We start from the raw sequence: 20,632 nt of genomic DNA on the forward strand, positions 1-20,632 counted from the left end.
AAGACACCGCAGTCTCCACTGTGCCTCATTTCCAAAAGGAAACACAAACCATGGGTAAGTGCCTGGAACCCCTGGAATCTTGCACTGCTCAGGGATTGGCATGGCATGCATCAGTATTATCAGAGTTAAAAGGTAAACACTGTTTCCGTGCGCTCTGGTGTTTTGTTGTGCCAGAAGCAGTTTAGTCATGCTGGTCACATGACCTGAAAAGCTGTCTGTGGACAAACGCTGTCTCCCTCGGCCTGAAAGTGAGATGAGCACCACAACCCCATAGTGGCCTTTGACTGGACTTTACCATCCAGGGGTCCTTTACCTTTACCTATCAGAGCAAAGAGCACTTCTGTGCATATCAGAGTCAAAGTGACTCTCTTGTTCAAATGTTAGTTCATCCAGAAACTCACTGGGTGAGTTTGGACATGCCACTTTCACTTTGCCTCAGCTTCCCACCTGCAAAAATGACAGCTGTGAATTGCTTAGATGCATTTTAGCTATCCTGACAAGAATTCAGGAGCAAGATGTATTATATATTTCTAATAAACCATAATTAATGATTCAGAGGAAAGCAGTACATTAAGGCTGCGAAAGGAAGAAATCCAATCAAAATCTTTCACAATTTCTTGCTACTGTTGTTGGAAACTGCAGCCACTCATTCTAGTTGCAATTAAAGGCCAGGCACAAAAAACATTTCTGTAATTCCAAATATTTTTACATATTTGAAAGGCAAAAGGCAGGGTGGGGTGGATGAGATCCTCTCATGCCATATAATGCCAGGGTACACAAAAGGAGCACAACTATTTAGGACTGCATGACTGTATTTATAATTTATGCAGACACCTGCCCTAATACATACACATGGATTTTGGCATAGTATCGTGGTTTGTGATGGGATAGTGACACAGCAGCTGCTTTGTGCTGCCTTGTAAGCATTTAAATACAGGTAGAGGTCTTGGGACAAGCTGTTTTTTATAGGGCTTATAGACAATTTTTCTATGGAACACCACAGATTATATTTTCCTTTTATCACCACTGAAGACTAGAACTGGGAGCTTGAAAAGCGTTGGAAATTGGAAGGCGAGAGGGCTAAGACTTGCCCGTTTGCTCTTTTTTGCTAATTGCAGTCTCATAATCCATTGCAAGTCAGTGGGGAAACTGACTAAAGCGGCTCACAAGCAACTTCTGCTCATCACCCCCCCCCCAGTCAGCTGAGATCTGGGCACGGCAGGGGGTTGGATGAGGGCCTTCCAACTCTCTAGTTTTATGCTTCTAAGCGTCTTCTCTGGTGCTGCCCTTTAGCCTCTGACCACGAGAAAACAGTTCCCTCTAATCGTCTGATGTGGGAAGGGAACAAGACTGATAAACTAAAATCTGCTCAGTCCAGAATGGAGGAAGCCCTTCACTTTCAGGAGCTAGGTCAAAACCTGTTTGCCTTAGCTTTTTTATGAACATGCGATTTTAATTTTAATTGGCTGAGAACTTCTATACAGGGTTTACTACTCACTGTTTATTCAACTTTTTATTGCTCTTCTTGCTCTTAAATGTTGTTTTGCTTCTTAGCTGTTATGACTTTGATACGATGCTTTAACCATGTTTTGTTTTTCCTCGTACACTGATTTGGAAACTTATATAAGGCTAGGATTGAGACTAACTTTGAAGACTAAAAATTGAGGCCAGGATCCACCTAACCAGCCTATGTCAGGATACAAGTTCCTGCTTTCCCACCATTTCAGAAACTAATGAAACTGACTTGATCAGAGACTAGGGCAGGAGTGAAGTGAATAGAAGGTGCTTCTGTTGTATCAATAGGAGAGAGCCACAGAAACACCTATTGTCTGTAGGCAGCCGAAAACAACTGCAGGAAAGAGACTCAACAGGGAAGTACAGCAAGCAAGTCTCATGGTGCTAAAATACATCCCAGGAAGACTGAATGATTCAATCTAAATGATGATCATGAATACCCATTCTTAGCAAGTATAGCCTTCTCCTCACTATTTCCTTGATCAGGGGTTGTCCACCTGGTCCCTACCGCCCACTAGTGGGCGTTTCAGGATTCTAGGTGGGTGGTGTGGGGTTCTATGGCAAAGATGAATCCTCCTTCCATCAAGCACTGGGGGGCAGTAAGGAAATTTTACCATCAAGAAAGATGCCTTAGTGGGCGGTAGGTATAAAAAGGTTGGCTATCCCTGTCCTAGATGAACTGGCAGGACTAGATTTGTCATACTGTGTTTATAGCTGCGCAGCAATCTGAGGTAACATCTATTTTTAATTCTCCCATGGCTTTCTCCTTCTCAAAGAATATTTTTCTTCTTTATTCTAGGTGCCCCTTTACTTACAGATACACTGGGCCCAAGGAAAACCACACACATGGGGCTCACTGCGAGAAGTCTCTTTCCTCCATCATCTCTTGTTTCTCACTATAAACTTGTGAATATGGCTTCTCACTGGCTAAGGCAATCTTCTGTTAACCTGAACTTGAAGGTTTGATCCTTGGAGGTACTATCAATCTTCACTGTGTTTCCCATTCATGAAGATCAGCACAAATTACTTCTTAGGATGACTTTATGCAGAAGGGGAAGAGTTTCCAACCCTTGAGCAGAACCAAAAGAGAGCACTGTTGTGAGGTTAGAAAAAACTCCACCTGCTCAGTGGTGCCCTGCCTTGGATTTTTTTTTTTTTTTAAGGCTCACAACTCCTGCCCTTTTGGGGAAGAGAATTGCTCTAAACTTCATATTGATCAAGGCAGGTGCCAGGATGTTGGCTGCCATGGTTACCCACACAATGCATTATTAGTAGCTATGTCAATGCAATGTGGAGAAAGTATAGAGAACTTCACAGGACCAATTCATGGTGGAACCAAGCCTCAAGTTACACAGATGTTTCCCCTAGAAGTGTTCAAAAAAGGGATAAAACTGCCTATCTCATATAAGTTTCACTGAACCAACAATGACATTTACAAGTTCTAAATTTCCAAGGTCTTTACGAATTCCTATACAGAGATGACCTACACATTTTGGGGGGGGGGGACGAGAGAGAGAGAGAAGGAATTTTGTGATACATTGAATTTTTTGGTTCTAGAGGCACAAAGTTCTATGCAAATGTTACATCCAACACAGGAATATCTGCCAGTCTCAGAGGCAGGGCAGGAATTGTTACCAAAATCCTTCTCTTGCACTGCTGATCTCAAGTGAGGAATGTTAAGCTGCTTAGGGAATGTTGGCAGACTTTTGATTTCCTAGTTTAACTTTAGAACAAAAGAGGAAAAGAAAAACCAAGCTCCAGGTAAACCAGTTCCAGGTAAGATGGATTTGGCATTTTTAAAAAATAAACAAACATTATTTTTTGTTATTACAAAAACAAATGATTATCATCTAATCCTTAGCTAAACAAAGGCTTGCAAAAAGCCCATCAAACTTCAATAAAGCAAGAAGTCTTGTTGAAGAGGAAAAGTGTTATGCCTCAAGACTTATGATTCCAAGAAAATAAGAAGCTGTTTACTAATCTAGAAAAATAAGGCAATGAAAATAATAAAAAATCACATATACTATATAAGAGGGAAGACATAACAATAGAAGGGGGCGGAAATCTGCTCCCAAAAATAACGAATTGTGATGTCTATTCAATCGCCAGCTGTTCACTCAATATCTGAGACTGGACACCCTGTGACATTTGATTTCAATATTTGATATTTGCCAAGATTTAATAGGGGGCATGCAATGGTCATGCGACTCTTCTATCTCCAGACCTTTAGATCAGCAGGGAAAACGAAGGTCTATTTTACAAAAGTGAGGACCGCAAAAATGTGGGGCAGATTGGAACCCACACAAATTGGTGTCACAGCAGCCCCTTCCATTGACTGTTTTAATTTAAAAAAACTGTTTTCATAAAACCTTTACTGCAGGCTTTGTTCAATTTTAAAAGGCTTCTTTGCTTTAATAAAAAAATGGCTGGTTCACAGCTGTTTTATTGTGTATTTGCCGTTGTTTATACTGAGATGTGCTTAATGGATTTGTTTGTTGGGGCTGTCTGGTACTTTCTGCAGGCTGCTTTGCATTCCATTTAATGGCAGAGAATTTGAAATATACATTAAAAAAATGATGCAATGATTTCCCCCACCCCATTGTCAGCTTGCCACCCAATAGCACTCTACTTTCACACGGCTCATCAACTTTATTTTGGATTCACCCAATTGATTAGCTGCATGTTTATGGCTGCAACATCATCATATAGTATGATAGTGCCGACTTGCCTCAAATCAATATTTGCTGTTTATTTTTAAGCATTTCTCTAACGTAGAAAAAAAGTATACACCCTGTGTTTGTGTGTGTAGATGGCAAACTAAAAGAACTGAAGATCCATACATTGGCATCATTGTTCACACACACACACACACACACACACACACACACACACACACACCATTTAATTGCCTGGCCTTCACAAAAGAGCTCACAGCTACACAAGAGTTCTGATTTTAACCAGACCACTTAAGAAAATAATCAAGAGAAATCATGATAGGGTTGAAACCAAAACCTGCAATACCGTGCAATGTGCACGTCACATTTTCCTCCTTTAATGCGCAGCTAAAGAAAGACAACATGCAACATCATTATGTTAGAATGGACACCTTTTATTAATTATATTTTAGGGGCAGGGCTTTTTTTCACCCAGAACTCACCAGAACTCAGCTCCGGCACCTCTTAGGTGGGCGCCATTCCCATTGTAAGAAAACAAGGGAGGCATTCACGGTGAGTTCCGGCACCTTTTTCTAGAAAAACAGCACTGTTTAGCTGGGTAGTCAGGGGAAAGTGACACAAAGCTGATGTGCACATTCTGTCAATAACGCTAGTGACTTCCACCATGCCTGTCCAGATATGGATTAAGTAGATGGCTTATGCAAGACATGATTAAACATGGCCAAAGTTAGTACATTTGTTCTAAACCCACCTAAAAAATACCGTATTTTTTGCACCATAACACTCACTTTTTTCCTCCTAGAAAGTAAGGGGAAATGTCTGTGCGTGTTATGGAGCGAATGCCTGCAGGTGACGGGGGGATCTGCTGCAGTCGTGAGCAGAGGATCCATGGTTCCCCTTCCTTCCCTCCTCCGTGGTTACAAAGCATGGATCCACATGGATCCTCAGGATTTTTGCATTGGGCTACTCCAAACTCACTGTCAGATCACATGTCTGTGGCCACAGCATGAACCACAAAAATCATATATCCACTATTTCGTTTAGAATATTTTTTTTCTTGTTTTCCTCCTCCAAAAACTATGTGCGTGTTATGGTCTGGTGCGTGTTATAGAGCGAAAAATACGGTAGTTCCAACAAAATCCCAATAAAACTACTAGCTGAAAGTTAAGCAGGGCCCAGTATGGTTTCAAAAGGGTTGGGGGGCAGCGTGTTCCGATTCCTGCATTGCAGGAGGTTAGACTAGATGACCCGGGGTCCCTTCCACCTCTATGATTCTATGTGTTCTGCTCTATACAGATACGTACACTCCTAAACTTGTTGCAATCCTGACAGTGATCATGGCAAGGTAGGTTAGTCATATCCTCATTTTGCAGATGGGTGGGGGCTGAGGTTGAGGAGGGAGCTCTGCCTAGAGTTGGTACCTCAGACAGAAATCTAAACCATCCAATTTGCAGCTCAGTCTCAGCCTCTGCCATATTCCAGCCCCCACGCCCTACATACCAAAACTTATCAGCTGGCCCAAACATAGACTCTCAGGGTGGCTTAGCACAATAAAACATAGGTGCAATAAATCATGTTTAAAACAATGGACAATAAAAAAAGCCTAACAGTGATAGGCAAACTCCAAAATTATCAGCAGCCACCAGACAATAGAAATTCCATTTTACTTTTTTTAAAAGAAAGTCTGCAAAGTCTGCACTAAAGTTGCCGAACAAAACTTCTGTAGGCAGGGATCCCCCCCCCCCGAAAGGGTGCCACAATCCAGAGATCCTTGCTCCTTGTCCCCACTTGTCTTGCCTGACTGTGGAAGCACCCAGAGCAAGGCTTAATCTGAAGATCTTGGCATCCGGGGAGGCAGGTGTGTGGTTTACTAATAAGCATTCTGTATTGGGAAACATCAAGGCAATCAAGCCAGGAGGAATACTTCTGCCTACATATATCAAATTATTACTTCATCTCTAGCACTATTCCAAACATTTCCTAACAAAGTTGCCTGTCTGCATGTGTGTTCCTGCCCGGTACAAGGAACTGATAGCCACCCTGCAACGTAGGCCTGCATTAGCCCCATTTAAGATGCCTGTTTTTCAGGACTAGAAGAAAACCTGTAGTATGCAACTAAGACAGCAAGTCACCCTAACCCTAAGGATTCTGTTAATGAATTAACACATTTTTTCTACACTTTTATCACCATCATTATGAAGTCCTCAATTGCGGCTGGCTTTCTTTAATGCCATAGAAAACAGATATTATTAAATATTTTTTTCCTGCTGCAAGGAAGTACAAAGAACCATATGGACAGTCACTAGACTTGCAAATCTTTCTCTGTGAAAAGATGTAAGATCAATGTATTATTCTCCTCTTCATAATGTTTACACTTCAGTATCATAGCCCTGAACTCCCAAGCTGGAATTTCACTAGCCTTTATATTTACATCTTGATGAAAACTATGAGAGATGCAAAAGGTTTCCCAGGCACCCCAACCACAAGTCTTGTTAACAAGGCTACCTAACAAGGGTTCATTCTCAGGATTCAGCCAACCACCCATATACTGTATTTTTTGCTCTATAAGACTCACTTTTTCCCTCCTAAAAAGGAAGGGGAAATGTGTGTGCAGCTATCACAGAAGCCATAACAGCAAGAGGGTTTGCTGCTTTCACTGTGCAGCTGTTCTGGCTTCTGAGATTCAGAATTTTTTTTTTCTTGTTTTCCTCCTCCGAAAACTAGGTGCGTCTTGTGGTCTGGTGCGTCTTATAGAGCGAAAAATACGGTGCATACATTCAGACTGATTCTGTTGTGGTTTTTTTATAATAATATTTATTAAGGTTTTGAAAATACAACAAAGAAAAAACAACAACAAAGACATCAAAAGGAAAAAAGAAAACAAAAGAAAAAACCAAAAACAATCAAACAACAAAAAGGAAAATACACAAAAATACAATACACCTTATTGACTTAACTTCATTTGCTTGTTTCTTCGACCTCCTCCCGCCTCCCTTTTTTGTATTCTGCTTCAATTAATTATTTCAGTAAATCCTTTCCATCTTTCCCCCATTTTTGACCATTAGTTTGTCTTGACATACTATAATTTTACTTTCCTCATTTCCTTCAACAATCTATTTAACTTAAGTCCTTTATGATATTTATACAAAAGTCACATAGTTTCTTTCCAGACTCCTTCTAAACTTCCTCAATTTTGCTATATTTTTGTAAATAAACTTTAAATTTCTTCCAGTCTTCTTCCACCAACTCTTCTCCCTGGTCCCGGATTCTGCCCGTCATTTCGGCCATTTCCATCAGGTCCATCACCTTCATCTGCTATTCTTCCCGGGTGGGTAGATCTTGTGTCTTCCAATATTTTGCAATCAGTATTCTTGCTGCTGTTGTGGCATACATAAAGAAAGTTCTATCCTTCTTAGACACCAGTTGGCCGACTATGCCCAAGAGGAAGGCCTCTCGTTTCTTCAGAAAGGTATATTTAAATACCTTTTTTATTTCATTATAGATCATTTCCCAGAAGGTCTTGATCTTTGGGCATGTCCACCAAAGGTGAAAGAATGTACCTTCAGACTCTTTACATTTCCAGCATTTATTATCGGGCAAATGATAGATTTTTGCAAGCTTGACTGGTGTCATGTACCACCTGTAAATCATTTTCATTATATTCTCTCTTAAGGCATTGCATGCCGTAAATTTAATACCTGTGGTCCATAACTGTTCCCAGTCAGCCATCATAATGTTATGTCCAACATCTTGTGCCCATTTAATCATAGCTGATTTCACAGTTTCATCCTGGGTATTCCATTTCAACAGCAAGTTATACATTTTTAGATAAGTTCTTACTTTTGGAATCTAACAGCAATGTTTCCAGTTTTGATTTTTCCACCTGAAATCCAATTTTTTTGTCCAAATTGTATGCCTCCATTATTTGATAATAATGGAGCCAATCACACACTTTGTTTTTTAATTTTTTGAAACTCTGTAATTTCAGTCTATCTCCCTCTTGTTCCAGAATTTCCCAATATTTTGGCCATTTGGCCTCCATATTAAGCTTTTTCTGAGCTTTCGCTTCCATTGGAGATAACCACCTTGGGGTTTTATTTTCAAGCAAATCCTTATACCTTGTCCAAAGATTAAACAAAGATTTCCTAACAATATGGTTCTTAAATGCTTTATGTGCTTTGACCTTATCATACCACAAATATGCATGCCATCCAAATACGTTATTAAAACCTTCTAAGTCCAACACATCAGTGTTTTCAAGAAGCAGCCATTCTCTCAGCCAGCAAAAAGTGGCTGATTCATAGTAAAGTTTAAAGTCTGGCAGGGCAAATCCACCTCTTTCTTTAGCATCTGTTAGTATCTTAAATTTTATTCAAGGTTTCTTGCCCTGCCAGACAAATCTTGATATATCTTTCTGCCACTTCTTGAAACAGTCCATTTTGTCTATAATTTGCAATGCTTGGAACAAAAACAGCATTCTAGGCAATACATTCATTTTTATAGCAGCAACTCGGCCCAGCAGTGATAACTTCAAATTTGACCAAATTTCTAAATCCTTTTTCACTTCCGTCCAACATTTTTCATAATTATCCTTGAATAAATTCACATTTTTAGCTGTCATATTAACCCCTAAATACTTCACTTTCTTAACCAATGTTAGTCCTGTCTCCTCATTCAGACTGATTCTGATTCCTGTATCATATTCTCTAAATCGTCTTCACTGCTCCCCTGATGCTTCCAAGGAGGGGGTGAGTATGCGTGCAATGGGGCCACACTGAAGATATTCTCTACTGAGAGGCTGGTGAAGTCACGGTCTTCCTTTCCATCCCTTTTCCCTTTCAGATTATACCTTTTAGGCTGTAAGCATATGGGGCAGAAGCTGCCTTGTTTTTACTAATCATATGCAAGCTCCTCTGGGAGCTTTTTCAGCTTAGCTGCAGAGCAAAATGCTATAAATAAAGAAAATAAATATTGGCTCTGACTCCATGCTTTATTGTGGTTAAGGAAGGGAATTTTCTCCTGAGAAACAAGGGGTTGGGGAAGGAAATGCAGGAACCAGCAGTCCAGCCATGACCTCTTAAAATATGGCTTAAGACATGTCTGCATTGAAAGTGGTTTTCTGAGCTAGACTTTGACGTTTTGACGTTAAGATGATGCAGGGCAGTGTTAGAAGCTCAGATATATATGCTAATCCCCAAACTGCACCTTAAACCTACGCTCTAGGCACCCGCCCCCCCCCCGGTGAGGTTTATCATTATCATTATTATTCATTTCATTTCTGTCCCACTTTATATTTTAAGGGGGGAAACCACAAAGCGGTTTACAACACATTAAAACATCAAATAAAACAATCCAGAATACAACAAATTCAGGCTACAAGGAAAATATTTCAGATCATTCTCTAAGTGAAATTTTGCTTTATCCTTACATATTTATTTACCTACTCAATACAGTGGTATATATACAGTGGCCACGGAGCGTCACCTGAAAATGCTCAACCTGAAGCGACTTTAACCTGAGGTATGACTGTAGCTGCCTCAAGTATGTTAGGAAGTCAGCGTGGTGTAGTGGTCAGAGTGTCAAACTAGGATCTGAGAGACCAGCGTTCAAATCCCCCACTCCATCATGAAGCTCACTGGTGACCTTGGGCCAGTCACAGGCTCTTAACTTACATCACAGGGTTGCTATAGGGATTAACTGAGCAGGGGTGAACCATGTACTCCTCGGAGGAAAAGGTGGGATACAGATGCAATAAATAAGTTCTTCTGATAACCTGCTTAAGAAAGCTGTTGGTGGGGCAGCCAGATGGAGATGTTGGTGGCCAACCTGGCATCCACAGATCTCCACGTGGTCACAACTGGACCTGCGCCAGTAGCAAAACACGCCTGGCTAATTTCTAACACTGATACAGCAGAGGATGAGGAAGCCAGGAACTAATCACTCCTCAGCATGTGGGCAAAGGAAGCTGCTTTATAGTGAGTCAGACTACAGATCCATCCAGCTTAGACTAGCAGCAGCTCTGCAGGGTTTCAGACGGGGTCTCTCCCAGCCCAACCTGGAGATGCCAGGGACTGAAGCTGGGATCTTTTGCATGCAAGGCAGATGCTCCTCCACTGAGCAATGGCCCTTGCAGCATCTCTCTCTCTCTCTCTCTCTCTCTCTCTCTCTCTCTCACACACACACACACACACACACACACACAAACATACAGAGAGAGAATGAGAAAGGAGAGAGAAAAAGAGAAAGAGTGGCTTATTCATCCCCTTTTCTCCCATTTTGGGAACATCCAAAAAGGAGTGATGATGTTGAAAAGTCTTTTATCACCACTGAACATTCTCATCTGTGACTAAATTTGAGGATCCAGAGAGGGCACACAGAAATTGGTTCTGTCAGGGTAATAAAAGCCCATTATCTTCTCTAATATCAATCTGATTTGCAAGTCCTGATTAAACATTAGAAATCTCATCAGCTAGCTGGACAGGGTTAATGCTTGCTTTGTAAGTGTAAAGGAATAGAAATTACTCTTCATTGATTTTGCTTTAAACAAGGTGAACATGTTAAAATATTTACCTTGAAATAAACCTGCTTGTATAAGGAATCTATACAAAATTCACCCTGCTGAATTCCTACTATTGCTTTGCAGCACAAATGGTTCTCTGTTAGGGATCGCCACCCGCAATTTCGCAGCACAGAGAGACTTTTTCCATTACTAGGCCTGTTTGGGAAAGGTGCTGTGATATATGGAGGTGGTAAAATATGTTTATAACACTTGGAAATATACCTTGCTTATATCAGCATGAAATTCAAAGACTGGTGACTCTGTTTACATAACGCCAGCTCTTGACATGAACCGATCGTTAAAGACCCTTTCTTCACATTTCACTTGGGGAACCCCTGATTCATGTAAATCATTGAGGCAAACATCTTCTACAACTCAGAAGGGAAAAAGAGGCCAATTCAATTCAACAAGTTGCGACAAAAAATACTGTCGAGTCGCAAGAGGCTACACTTTGCATAGAAAATATGTGCCCTTCAGCAACAAGTAACAGGAAAAGAAATTTGCTAATTCAATGAACTTTTTGATCCATAGTATATCAAAAGGTATCTGTCAGCATCCTGGAAAAAAAATCAACTCTGGTTATAAACACAGTATATTATTCTCCATATAATCTCTCTTCCCCCATTCCTGGCTTCTGCAAACACTTCTACCAAAGTGGGGAGGGGGAAAGAAGCAAAATACATTGCTTGAGAAAGGGGGGGGATCAGTGTCAGATTACAGTACATGGTTATGAGTTTGTGGGTTCCAGACACCTACAATCCTATAATGTTAAAATGTAAGACAGGCTAGCTGCCAATGTTGAGGCAATCGCCTGAGAGATGAGCCATTAAGAGAACAAAGAAAAGGTGATGAGCCATTAGAAAGCAAAGGAGGGGGTGCTCTGTGTGAGGCAGCAAATGGGTGGGCCGCTTCCCTCATGTTGAAAGTGTGTGCAATGTGACCTAGAGGCTAGAAAGCCAGAGAGGCAGACCACAATGTTTGATTTCTGCTTAAATCCAAGGCTGCAGCTATGGAAGAAACAAGGCCCTTTTGGGGTGTTAATGAGCTGAACCCCTCCATCATAGGCTCAGGTTGTGTATGTGTGTTAATAAACCGTATAACCTAAAGACACCACAGTCTCCACTGTGCCTCATTTCCAAAAGGAGACTTAGAATCTTGCAGCACTCGTAGATTAGGGTGGCATGCAACAATATTATCCTGGGATAACAATCCCCAAGGCAAAATCCATCTTTATTGCATAGCAGTATTTTTTTAAAATCACTTTAGACCCCATAATGAATATCAAATGCACAAGAATTATATATAATGCATCCAGGATCACATAGTATTGTCTCTGTCTCTGAAATATGCAATTCAGAATAAAGCAGGCTAGTAACTTTACACTCCCTTAGGTAAGTAAGAGCTACTTCCAGATGAACAAAGTAGGGACAGTTTAGTAAAATGGATAAATTATTTTTCAGGATGCCGATGAGCTGTAAATGACCTAAAACGGTTTGTGTAAGTAGGTGGAGTAGATGTGTGCCAATGTGAGCTAATAACTTATGTGGATGTGTTTGCAAGACTAGAATAAAAATAGCAAATTCCCTAATGTGTTGGTTGTTGTTTTTTTTAAAATACAATTACCAAACATTTTACTAAACACTGTCCTGTACCCACCTGATAAATCTTACTGAGAAATTATGCAGTGTGAGCCAGACCAAAGGAACCCTGTGGCATCTTGTGCCATCGGATGCACTAAAAATAGCATTGGACAGAAGTACTACAGTTGGGTTGCATCCTCCTTAGGAAAGGGGACCAGCGCACAAGTGCTTAGCAAAATTCCACCAGCTGAGCATTTTGTGTCCGTGGCCTTTTCTGCTGGTGATAATGCAGCTGCAGCTGGTGGGAGCCAAGTTCAACTCCCGAGGTTGCAGGTGGGAAATAACACTGCATCACTGCAACATGCTGCAGAAATTTTCTCTGATTTACAAACAGGGCATGGGGAAGAGTGCTTGAGAAGGAGTCCCTGTTGTAGCAGCCCCCAGGCACGGCCATCCCCCCTCCCACTTGGAGAATACGCTAAGCTGGCAAGGGGAGAATCAAGCGTATTTGACGCTGAGAGGGAAATAGAGCACAATCGAGAGAATGCACAGATCCGACCATCAAGAATGACCAAAGCACAAGACTCTACAGCTTCACAAGCAAGAAAGGTAAGTGGGGCTTCACCTGATCAGGTAAGAAATGTCACACTTTACCTTCTCAGAAACAAGAACTATACACAGAACCTGCACAAGCCACGCTGACACAAAACCCCACATATATTAAGTATAATAGAAACGTCGCCACCCGACCCCACCCCCACCCTTCTTCTTCCTCCTAATGTCTCAACAAATGAAACTGATCTGAAAAAAATGTTACTTGGAGAAGAGAGAGAGAGAGAGAGAGAGAGAGAGAGAGAGAGAGAGAGAGATTGCACATACTTTTGTAAACTAAGAAAATCTTTAATAAAAATACACTAAAAGAAAAAGAAACAAGAACTATAGCAAGAACAGAAGGGCCACGTGTTGGGCCAAGCACAAACGGGAAACAACCCTAAGTTTTATCCAAAGTGAAGAAAATAGGAAGTGGTACAGCTGCAAAGCAGCACAACATTATCAAGTCGAAAATCCCAATGGATTGAAAGGGAACAACATTGCAATGAAACTTACAAATCAGACATCAAGACCTTCATGCCTCTCAGAGGCCTATCCTTCATACATGCAAGGCCATGTCCCTGAACTCAATTCTTTTTGTCTTCCCTCCCCCTCATTTTCACATATCCAAAGAAGTCAGGGGAGTCTCTCCAGAAAGGCATGCAGTTGTCTCATCTGCATGGCTCATGATCCTTCCCTCCCTTGAAAAATTGGTGCCTCAGGCCAACAGCCATTGCCCACAGACACTGGACATCAGAGCACCACCGATCAGCCCTTTTCACTGTTAATGGCTTCACCTTCCTATTGCCTAACTGCCCTCAGCCGCCACCATCACCATACAACCCCACTCAGTACACAAAAGGAAAAGCGACATGGTGTGGTTGCATGGTCACCCCAGGAAGGAGAAGAGCTGCCCGGCTGCAGGCCAGCTGTAAAGAGCTCTATGGTGGAGCTTTCCAAAAGGCTTTGAAGTTGAAGAAGGGCTCCCCCACACCTTGGTCCAAGGTAAATGCAGCCCTTCCCCATCAGATCCTTCAAAATAAATCTTTTCCCTGATAAACTGTGCCTGCCCTTTTCAGTGCGTTCTTCACTTTGTCTCCACATCCCCTCAAATGAATGGTCAAGAACATGCTTTGTGAAGGTTTGGCCCAGCACTAGAAATTGCAGCATTGCCCATGTGCAGCCATGTGAAGAACTGGCTAGCTCTGAAGCCATCGTGCCTTAAGAGAGCCGGAGTTCCATGCACAAGCACTTAGCTGTAGGCTAGTCAGCTGCACAGGACATACTGCAATGCCCTTAAGATCCATCTGCCGTTCTGCCCAGTCCTGGATGCATGCAGATCGAAAAGGGTGCCAGGATGCTGTCTAGCAAGAGGTACAGCAGCTGGTGTAAAGGAAACCTCTCTCTTACCCCCAACCCCAGTACTGAGCCCTGAGCGATTCCTTCTGCTACTGAACGGAAAAGTATAATTAGTAACACTGTCAGTTTGTGACAATCAAACATCACAGGGAAAAAACCAAACTATGAGAAATATAGGCATATGGACGTCAGGGAATGTCAAAAGCAACAGACGCCTCAACTCATAAACAGATGCCCATCACACATTTTATTCTTTTAAACAAAGATGCTTAAATTGGGGAGAATTAGGAGCTCTAGTCACTCTTCACCACCTTGCCCTCTTTGCTCCTACTTTCCCTTCACTAGAACATTTCTCTTCTATATGTTTCCCATTCACTGATAGCTTATCAGAAAAAGGGGATTAAATTGCTAAAAACAGAAGCTTCTTTGGGTTATTGCTCCATTGCACCATTCCCTATGGCAAGCAAAAGCAACACCAAGGAGAGGGCCAGGAGAACATCCTTCTGGATACCATCAATCCACCTTGAAGTGCCAGGTTCAATCCTGCACACATTCCTGTCCATGAGAGGGCTCTTTCCCCTCAGCAGTCCTGAGACGCTTGGAAGAATCCAAAAATCGCTGGAAACAACATTAGCCACTTAAAGCAAATACCTTAGAAAACAAATGCCTGAATCAAGCTGACATCTCACTAGCAAGTGTACACTTTTGTGATCCTAACTGTTTAGAGTAGGGTTGTGGAAACCTGTGACCCTCCATAAATCCCAACAGCCAAAACCAGCATGACCAATGCAAGAGATGATGGGAGTTGTTGGTTCAGAGTTGAGACATATCCTCTTCTAACCGTTTGTGCTGGTGTGCATGTGAGACACTAAATCAAATGCATAACCCCTATCCTGAACGAAGCACAATTACCGAAAAACAAAAGCCTGGACTATATACACAGTTTTGAGGTCTTAGAATCCATATGGTAATACAAACAGCACACCATCCACCAATATGGCTTTCGTGGGAAAGACAAATGCCAAATGACATGACTATACATCCACCTCATCTTGTCTTTCTCAGAGATAACATTTTACACAGAAGTGCCATTAATGCTCCAATTAAGCCACTAGTATTTTGAATGTTAAATAGGATGTTATGGTGGCATTTTCGTAAACTAAATACATGGATGTCAAGCCAAAACAACGAGTTATTTCAGAAGTGAAGATTGATGGATCGTTTTGCCCCGCCTTACTAAAATCAAATAAAAGTGGCTTATACATGTCATCAGAACAATGAGGCAACAACAACCCAAACCCTCAACAGCCATAATTTAGGAGCAGTAGGAAAGGCTTTCTTAAAATCAGTATCCTACAAAAAAGCAGATGAAATGAAATCATTTCTTTCTGTCTAAAAGTGAGCAGCAGTGGGACAAGGCTTCACACACACACACACCAAACAGGGGGGCTGTTCCAGATTTGGGGCACTATGAGACTTCTAGCGAGGCAACATGGCGCACGGCACGGCGTGCGGGACTCCTGAGGGCGGCCAGCGTTGCTTGTGCTGCCTGACCAGCTTCTGAGCCTCCGGGACCGCTGCTGCCGCCCAGTGTATCAACCAGCGAGCCACCATACCCCCCCAGCAATGCCCCCAGGCCGAAGCCGAGGGCATCCGGCCAAAGGCCAAGCAGAGTTCCGAGGCCTGGAGGCCTGGGACAACCCACCTTGCGGCACGCTGGTTCTCCGGAGGAGGAAGGCGGGAGCCCCGACCTTGCTGCCGCCGAGGGAGAGGAGAAGCGGAGAAGGACCTTTGGAGGGGAAGAGCCCTGATCTCACTGCCCCCGCCACTGCTGTTGCGGCGCCGCACCAGCGAGAAGGAAGAGAGAGATGCCCGACCATCCGGAGCACGTAGGGGGAAAGGAGAAGCCCTGACCCTGCTGCCCCGCCACTACACTGCCGCCACCAAGGAAAAGGAGGGCTGGCGGAGGCCGCAAGGAAACACGCAGCTGAACCCAGGCCAACCAACCCGAGCCCACCTCCCCAACGGCTAGTGAGCTAGAAGGAAGCCGGAGCCCAGGGGAAGGCCCACTGGAAAAGACCTCGCTTTTTTTCTATTTTCAATTTTTCTTTCTCTCTCTCTCTCATATATATATATATATGTGTGTGTGTGTGTGTGTGTGTGTGTGTGTGTGGAATTTTTTTAAAAGTAGAGAATTTTTTAAATTTTGTTTTTTATTGGTTTTTTTAAAAAATATTATTTTTATATTACTATTATCATCTCCATCTTCTATTTTATAATACATACATTTCCCCCTTTCATATATTTTAACTCTTTTTTTAAAAAAATCAACAACCCCTCCCCCCCTTTTCCTAAGACTTCAGCCCTTCTACTAAATTTCTATTACTACCATTTTAAAAGTACATCAATATATTACTTAAAACACACTATCCACCCCCAAAGGGGGGGGGGCTTTTTGTTGTAGCTGTCCTCTTTCCTTCCAACTTCTTATATTTCATCTTTATTTTACTTCCTCCTTCTCAACATATAAATATTCTCCTTAAATCCCTTCCCAGACACTCAGCTCCTTTTTATTTATTTTTTCCTTATTTTTTCCTTTGTGTTTCAAATGTATAAGATGTGTGTTTCAATATAAGATAATGTGTTTCAAATGTATAAGATGTCTACAGCTTTCAACTGGTTTAACAGTTTAAACCAGAGGATCATAGAGAACTGCAGTTATTTTGTGGGACCTCTAACCAAGAATTCCTAGCATACTCACTAAACTATAATTCCCAGGGTTCTTTGGGGATTGCAAGGACAGACTGGCATAAAACCAGTATAAATTTATAGCAAAGCTATGTCCCAAGAAACATCACCATGGAAAAACAGAAGGAAGTCATGCTGAATACATATGTAAAGGTGTTTGCACTTCATGCCTTTTTTTAAAAGGTTCTGTGCCTAGGCAACCCAAATTCTGCACCAATGAAACATGAACTCTGTGGCTTGTGTGACTCATGCAAACTGGCATGTCTTCCCTAATGCTGCATAATTTATTCTGTTTTTCACTGAGCCACTGAGGAAGGGGCAAGAAACTACAGTGGGCACTTGAATTTCCACTCCCAACTATGGGAAATCTGTTTCAACCACCTCTCTGGCTTCTGAGATTTCAGAAAATGTTACACACACCTCTTAGTGGCTATAAGGACTAGTGATGTTAAAATAAATAAATAAGCAAATGTATAAATGTGAATGCAGTGATGCTCAGGAAGCTGAATTATGCACTCTTTCTCTACTTCTACAGAACTGTAGCATACATCCGAGCCCCAGAGGTATGCCACTGAGGATAAAACAAGTGGATAACACATAATGCAAAGCTGGAAACAAGAAATTAACTCTTATCTGCAGCAAATTACTAAACACTGATCCTTGCAAGTTCTCTGGTTGTAAGCACATTATATATCTTTTAAGTGTCTGAGTTGGCACTCTTTAAAATTCAGGGTGGGAATGCAGAGAGTAAATAATGACAGACATCTACTTAAAAGTAGGCAGTTTCCTTCTCAAAAGGCAGTAAATTCCTGTGTTGGCAACAGCTCCTTTGCACACAAACACATTCATCACGAGCCAAACAGTATAACCACTTGCAAAGCGGCTGAATACAAATGCCCATTCTACTGGAGCACACTTCACCAAATTAAGGGCAAGATAATTCATAAAGACAAGCAGAGGAAGGTAGCATTTTGCAGCTTTCCTCTGAGCTATAAATAGTTATGGCATTTTCAAGAAAACTCTCCCCTTCAGTACACTAAGTGTTCTACATACTCTATATTTCATTACAGAGCTAGAGCCTGTGTCAAACCCTTTTAATAAGTAATAATGTTCAACCCTTACCAAGTTTTCCTGGTTTCTGGCAGCTATTTTCTGGTCGTCTTCTCCATTTTTCATGTATTTGACTTCTTCCACAGGTTTGATCCTATACTCATCTGAGGAGCAAGAGGAGAAAACACACACATGTAAGAACAGTTATAGAACCTGTGCAGCTCAGCAGATGGTTTTCACAAGCAATGATCCTGTGAACACTTCATAACTCTTCATAACTCCATAACACTTCATAACACTTCATAACTCCAAATAGCCGTCTAATGAAGAAGGCTCCTCTCGGGTCTTCTTTATGGACTTACTTTATGGACTTACTGCAACTAACCCAAAACAAGTCTGTTAAGAGAACTGTGAGATGCCTCTAAGGACCACTTTGCAGATTATAATGGAACGGGTACCTTACGGCTCCAAACCAGTGTGCTTCAAACATGTACAAGCTGCAACTGACAATGCAGATGTACAGCACATCTATTCCTGCGGCAATATGTGAAGCAACTCTGGTGGACATTCTCACCAGAATCTGTCCACGTTATTATGAACCTTAGGAAAGCAACTAGAGTGGTTAAGAAAGCAACATACAGCATGAATTAGGGAATTGAAATAGCTATCAAACTCAACCGTTGCTTAGAGGGAGAAGGTGGAATTGATACTTGGCACTTAAATTTGTAATCTTCCATGTGCTTTAACTCAATAATCCTTACAACAACCATGTAAGGTAGAACAAGAAGATTCCCATATTATAGGTGCAGCGGGGAAAACAGAGAGAGACAAGGCATACTCCTTTACACATTGCTTGGTGGGATTTAAAAAATCATACTGCCCTTCAAAGTTTGTACTAGGAATATACATTCCACACAGATGCACAGTTCAAATATCTTCCAGGCTTAGACCTCAGGAAATTGAGAGGATGTGCAGTGAAGAGAATGCTCTTGGTGGACCACAGCAAGGACAAGAGATAGGAAGGAAGCCGTGGCCTCCAAAGGGAATCTGGGAGAAGAGGAGGAGCACAGATGTTCCTCAGTCTCAACGACGACTCATGTGCTTTGGAATTTGGATGCACAGTCACTCTTTCCCCATCTTTATTTATTATTTCCTTATTTTTTTAAGACGTGAGCACTGCTTTCCCACTTAATGTAATTCCTACACTGGCACAGAATGATCTGGTTCTATCCACAGGGCCTAGTTTCAAAAGCCCTCTGCAAACAATTTGTTTAGACCTTTGGCAGGAAGGGAGGGGAGAGAGCAGGGAAGAGAGAGGGTGGGAGATGGGAGAGGTTTTCTCCACTTTGGGCTCCAGCCACGGCGCCCTCTGGCACTGCCAACAATGGGCACGCATCCTCGAACACAGGGGTGGCCAACCAGTTGACCGTGACCAACAGGTTGATCCCCGGATCCATATCGCTCGCCTTGTTTAGAATCATGTCTCCACCACTCAGTCCTTTCCTACGTCACGTTTAGTGTGTGTTCCTTTGTCGTCTGCTGTAGCGCTGCGTTCGTCTGTTAGTGGCTGCGTTTTTGGTGAGTGATTTAAATTAATTCTGCACATTTACTGTTTAAAAAAAGGTCAACAACTTTGGGAAGCCCCCCTTAAAAAAATGCACAACTTTGACCTGCTCCCCTAATAACTTTGGCCTGCCCCCCCCATGGGTAGATCACTGCCAGTCCCCCCCCCCCCGGAGTAGATTGCAGCCTCTTGGGAGTTGGATGTCCCTGCTCCAAGAGTTTACTCAGAGGGAAAGGAGTCCTTCCCTAATAGTTGGCTAAACAGGCACCACACTTTCCACACCTTGGCTCTCCACGCAATACTGTAAGCTTGCAACTTATACACATTTAAATTGTGCTCATTCAGCTTTATGTATGTGGAAAACTATTTTTTTTAAATAGAAAGGGAGGAGGATTCCAGGGCAAATGACCTTGGCAATCCCACCCACCATTGAACCCAGTGTGTTTCAACTACAGTGGTACCTCGGGTTACACACACTTTGGTCACAGGCTCCACTAACCCAGAAGTAGTACCTCAGGTTAAGAACTGTGACCCAGGATGAGAACAGAAATCGGGTGGCGGCAGCATGGCAGCAGGCCCCATTAGCTAAAGTGGTACCTCAGGTTAAGAACGGACCTCTGGAATGAATTACCGTATATACTCGAGTATAAGCCAACCCGAATATAAGCCGAGGCACCTAGTTTTAGCACAAAAAACTGGGGAAATGTATTGACTCGAGTATAAGCCAGTTCACCACACCACAAACCTGGTGGTGGCGGCAGCAGCAGAGGAAGAACAAGCAGCCTGAAAGGGCTCCTTTTGGGCCGCTCGCAAGAGCAGGCATAGGAGCCGCGGTTGGGAGAGGCACAGCACAGCGCCTCCCCATGGCTCCTGTGCCTGCCCTTGTGAGAGGCGGGCGGTGGGACCAGCAGCGAGAAAGGGCTCCTTTCGGGCCGCTTGTCCCTCTGTCACCATCGCCCGCCTCACTCGAGTACAAGCCGAGGGGGGCTTT

The 20,632-nt window shown here is 42.5% G+C and overlaps 1 protein-coding gene across 3 annotated transcripts in view; it reads right to left on the minus strand.

Annotated features, from left to right (window-relative positions):
* Window positions 1-20,632, minus strand: part of C6H1orf21 (chromosome 6 C1orf21 homolog) — a 146,732-nt gene that overhangs the window by 61,818 nt on the left and 64,282 nt on the right. For all 3 annotated transcript variants that reach the window (XM_053391078.1, XM_053391079.1, XM_053391080.1), the window contains one exon: window positions 18,150-18,241. In XM_053391078.1, coding sequence (XP_053247053.1) covers window positions 18,150-18,241 — 92 coding nt within the window. The remainder of the gene's footprint in view (window positions 1-18,149; window positions 18,242-20,632) is intronic.

The sequence above is a fragment of the Podarcis raffonei genome, chromosome 6 (genome assembly GCF_027172205.1).
Source record: "Podarcis raffonei isolate rPodRaf1 chromosome 6, rPodRaf1.pri, whole genome shotgun sequence".
Taxonomy (NCBI): domain Eukaryota; kingdom Metazoa; phylum Chordata; class Lepidosauria; order Squamata; family Lacertidae; genus Podarcis; species Podarcis raffonei.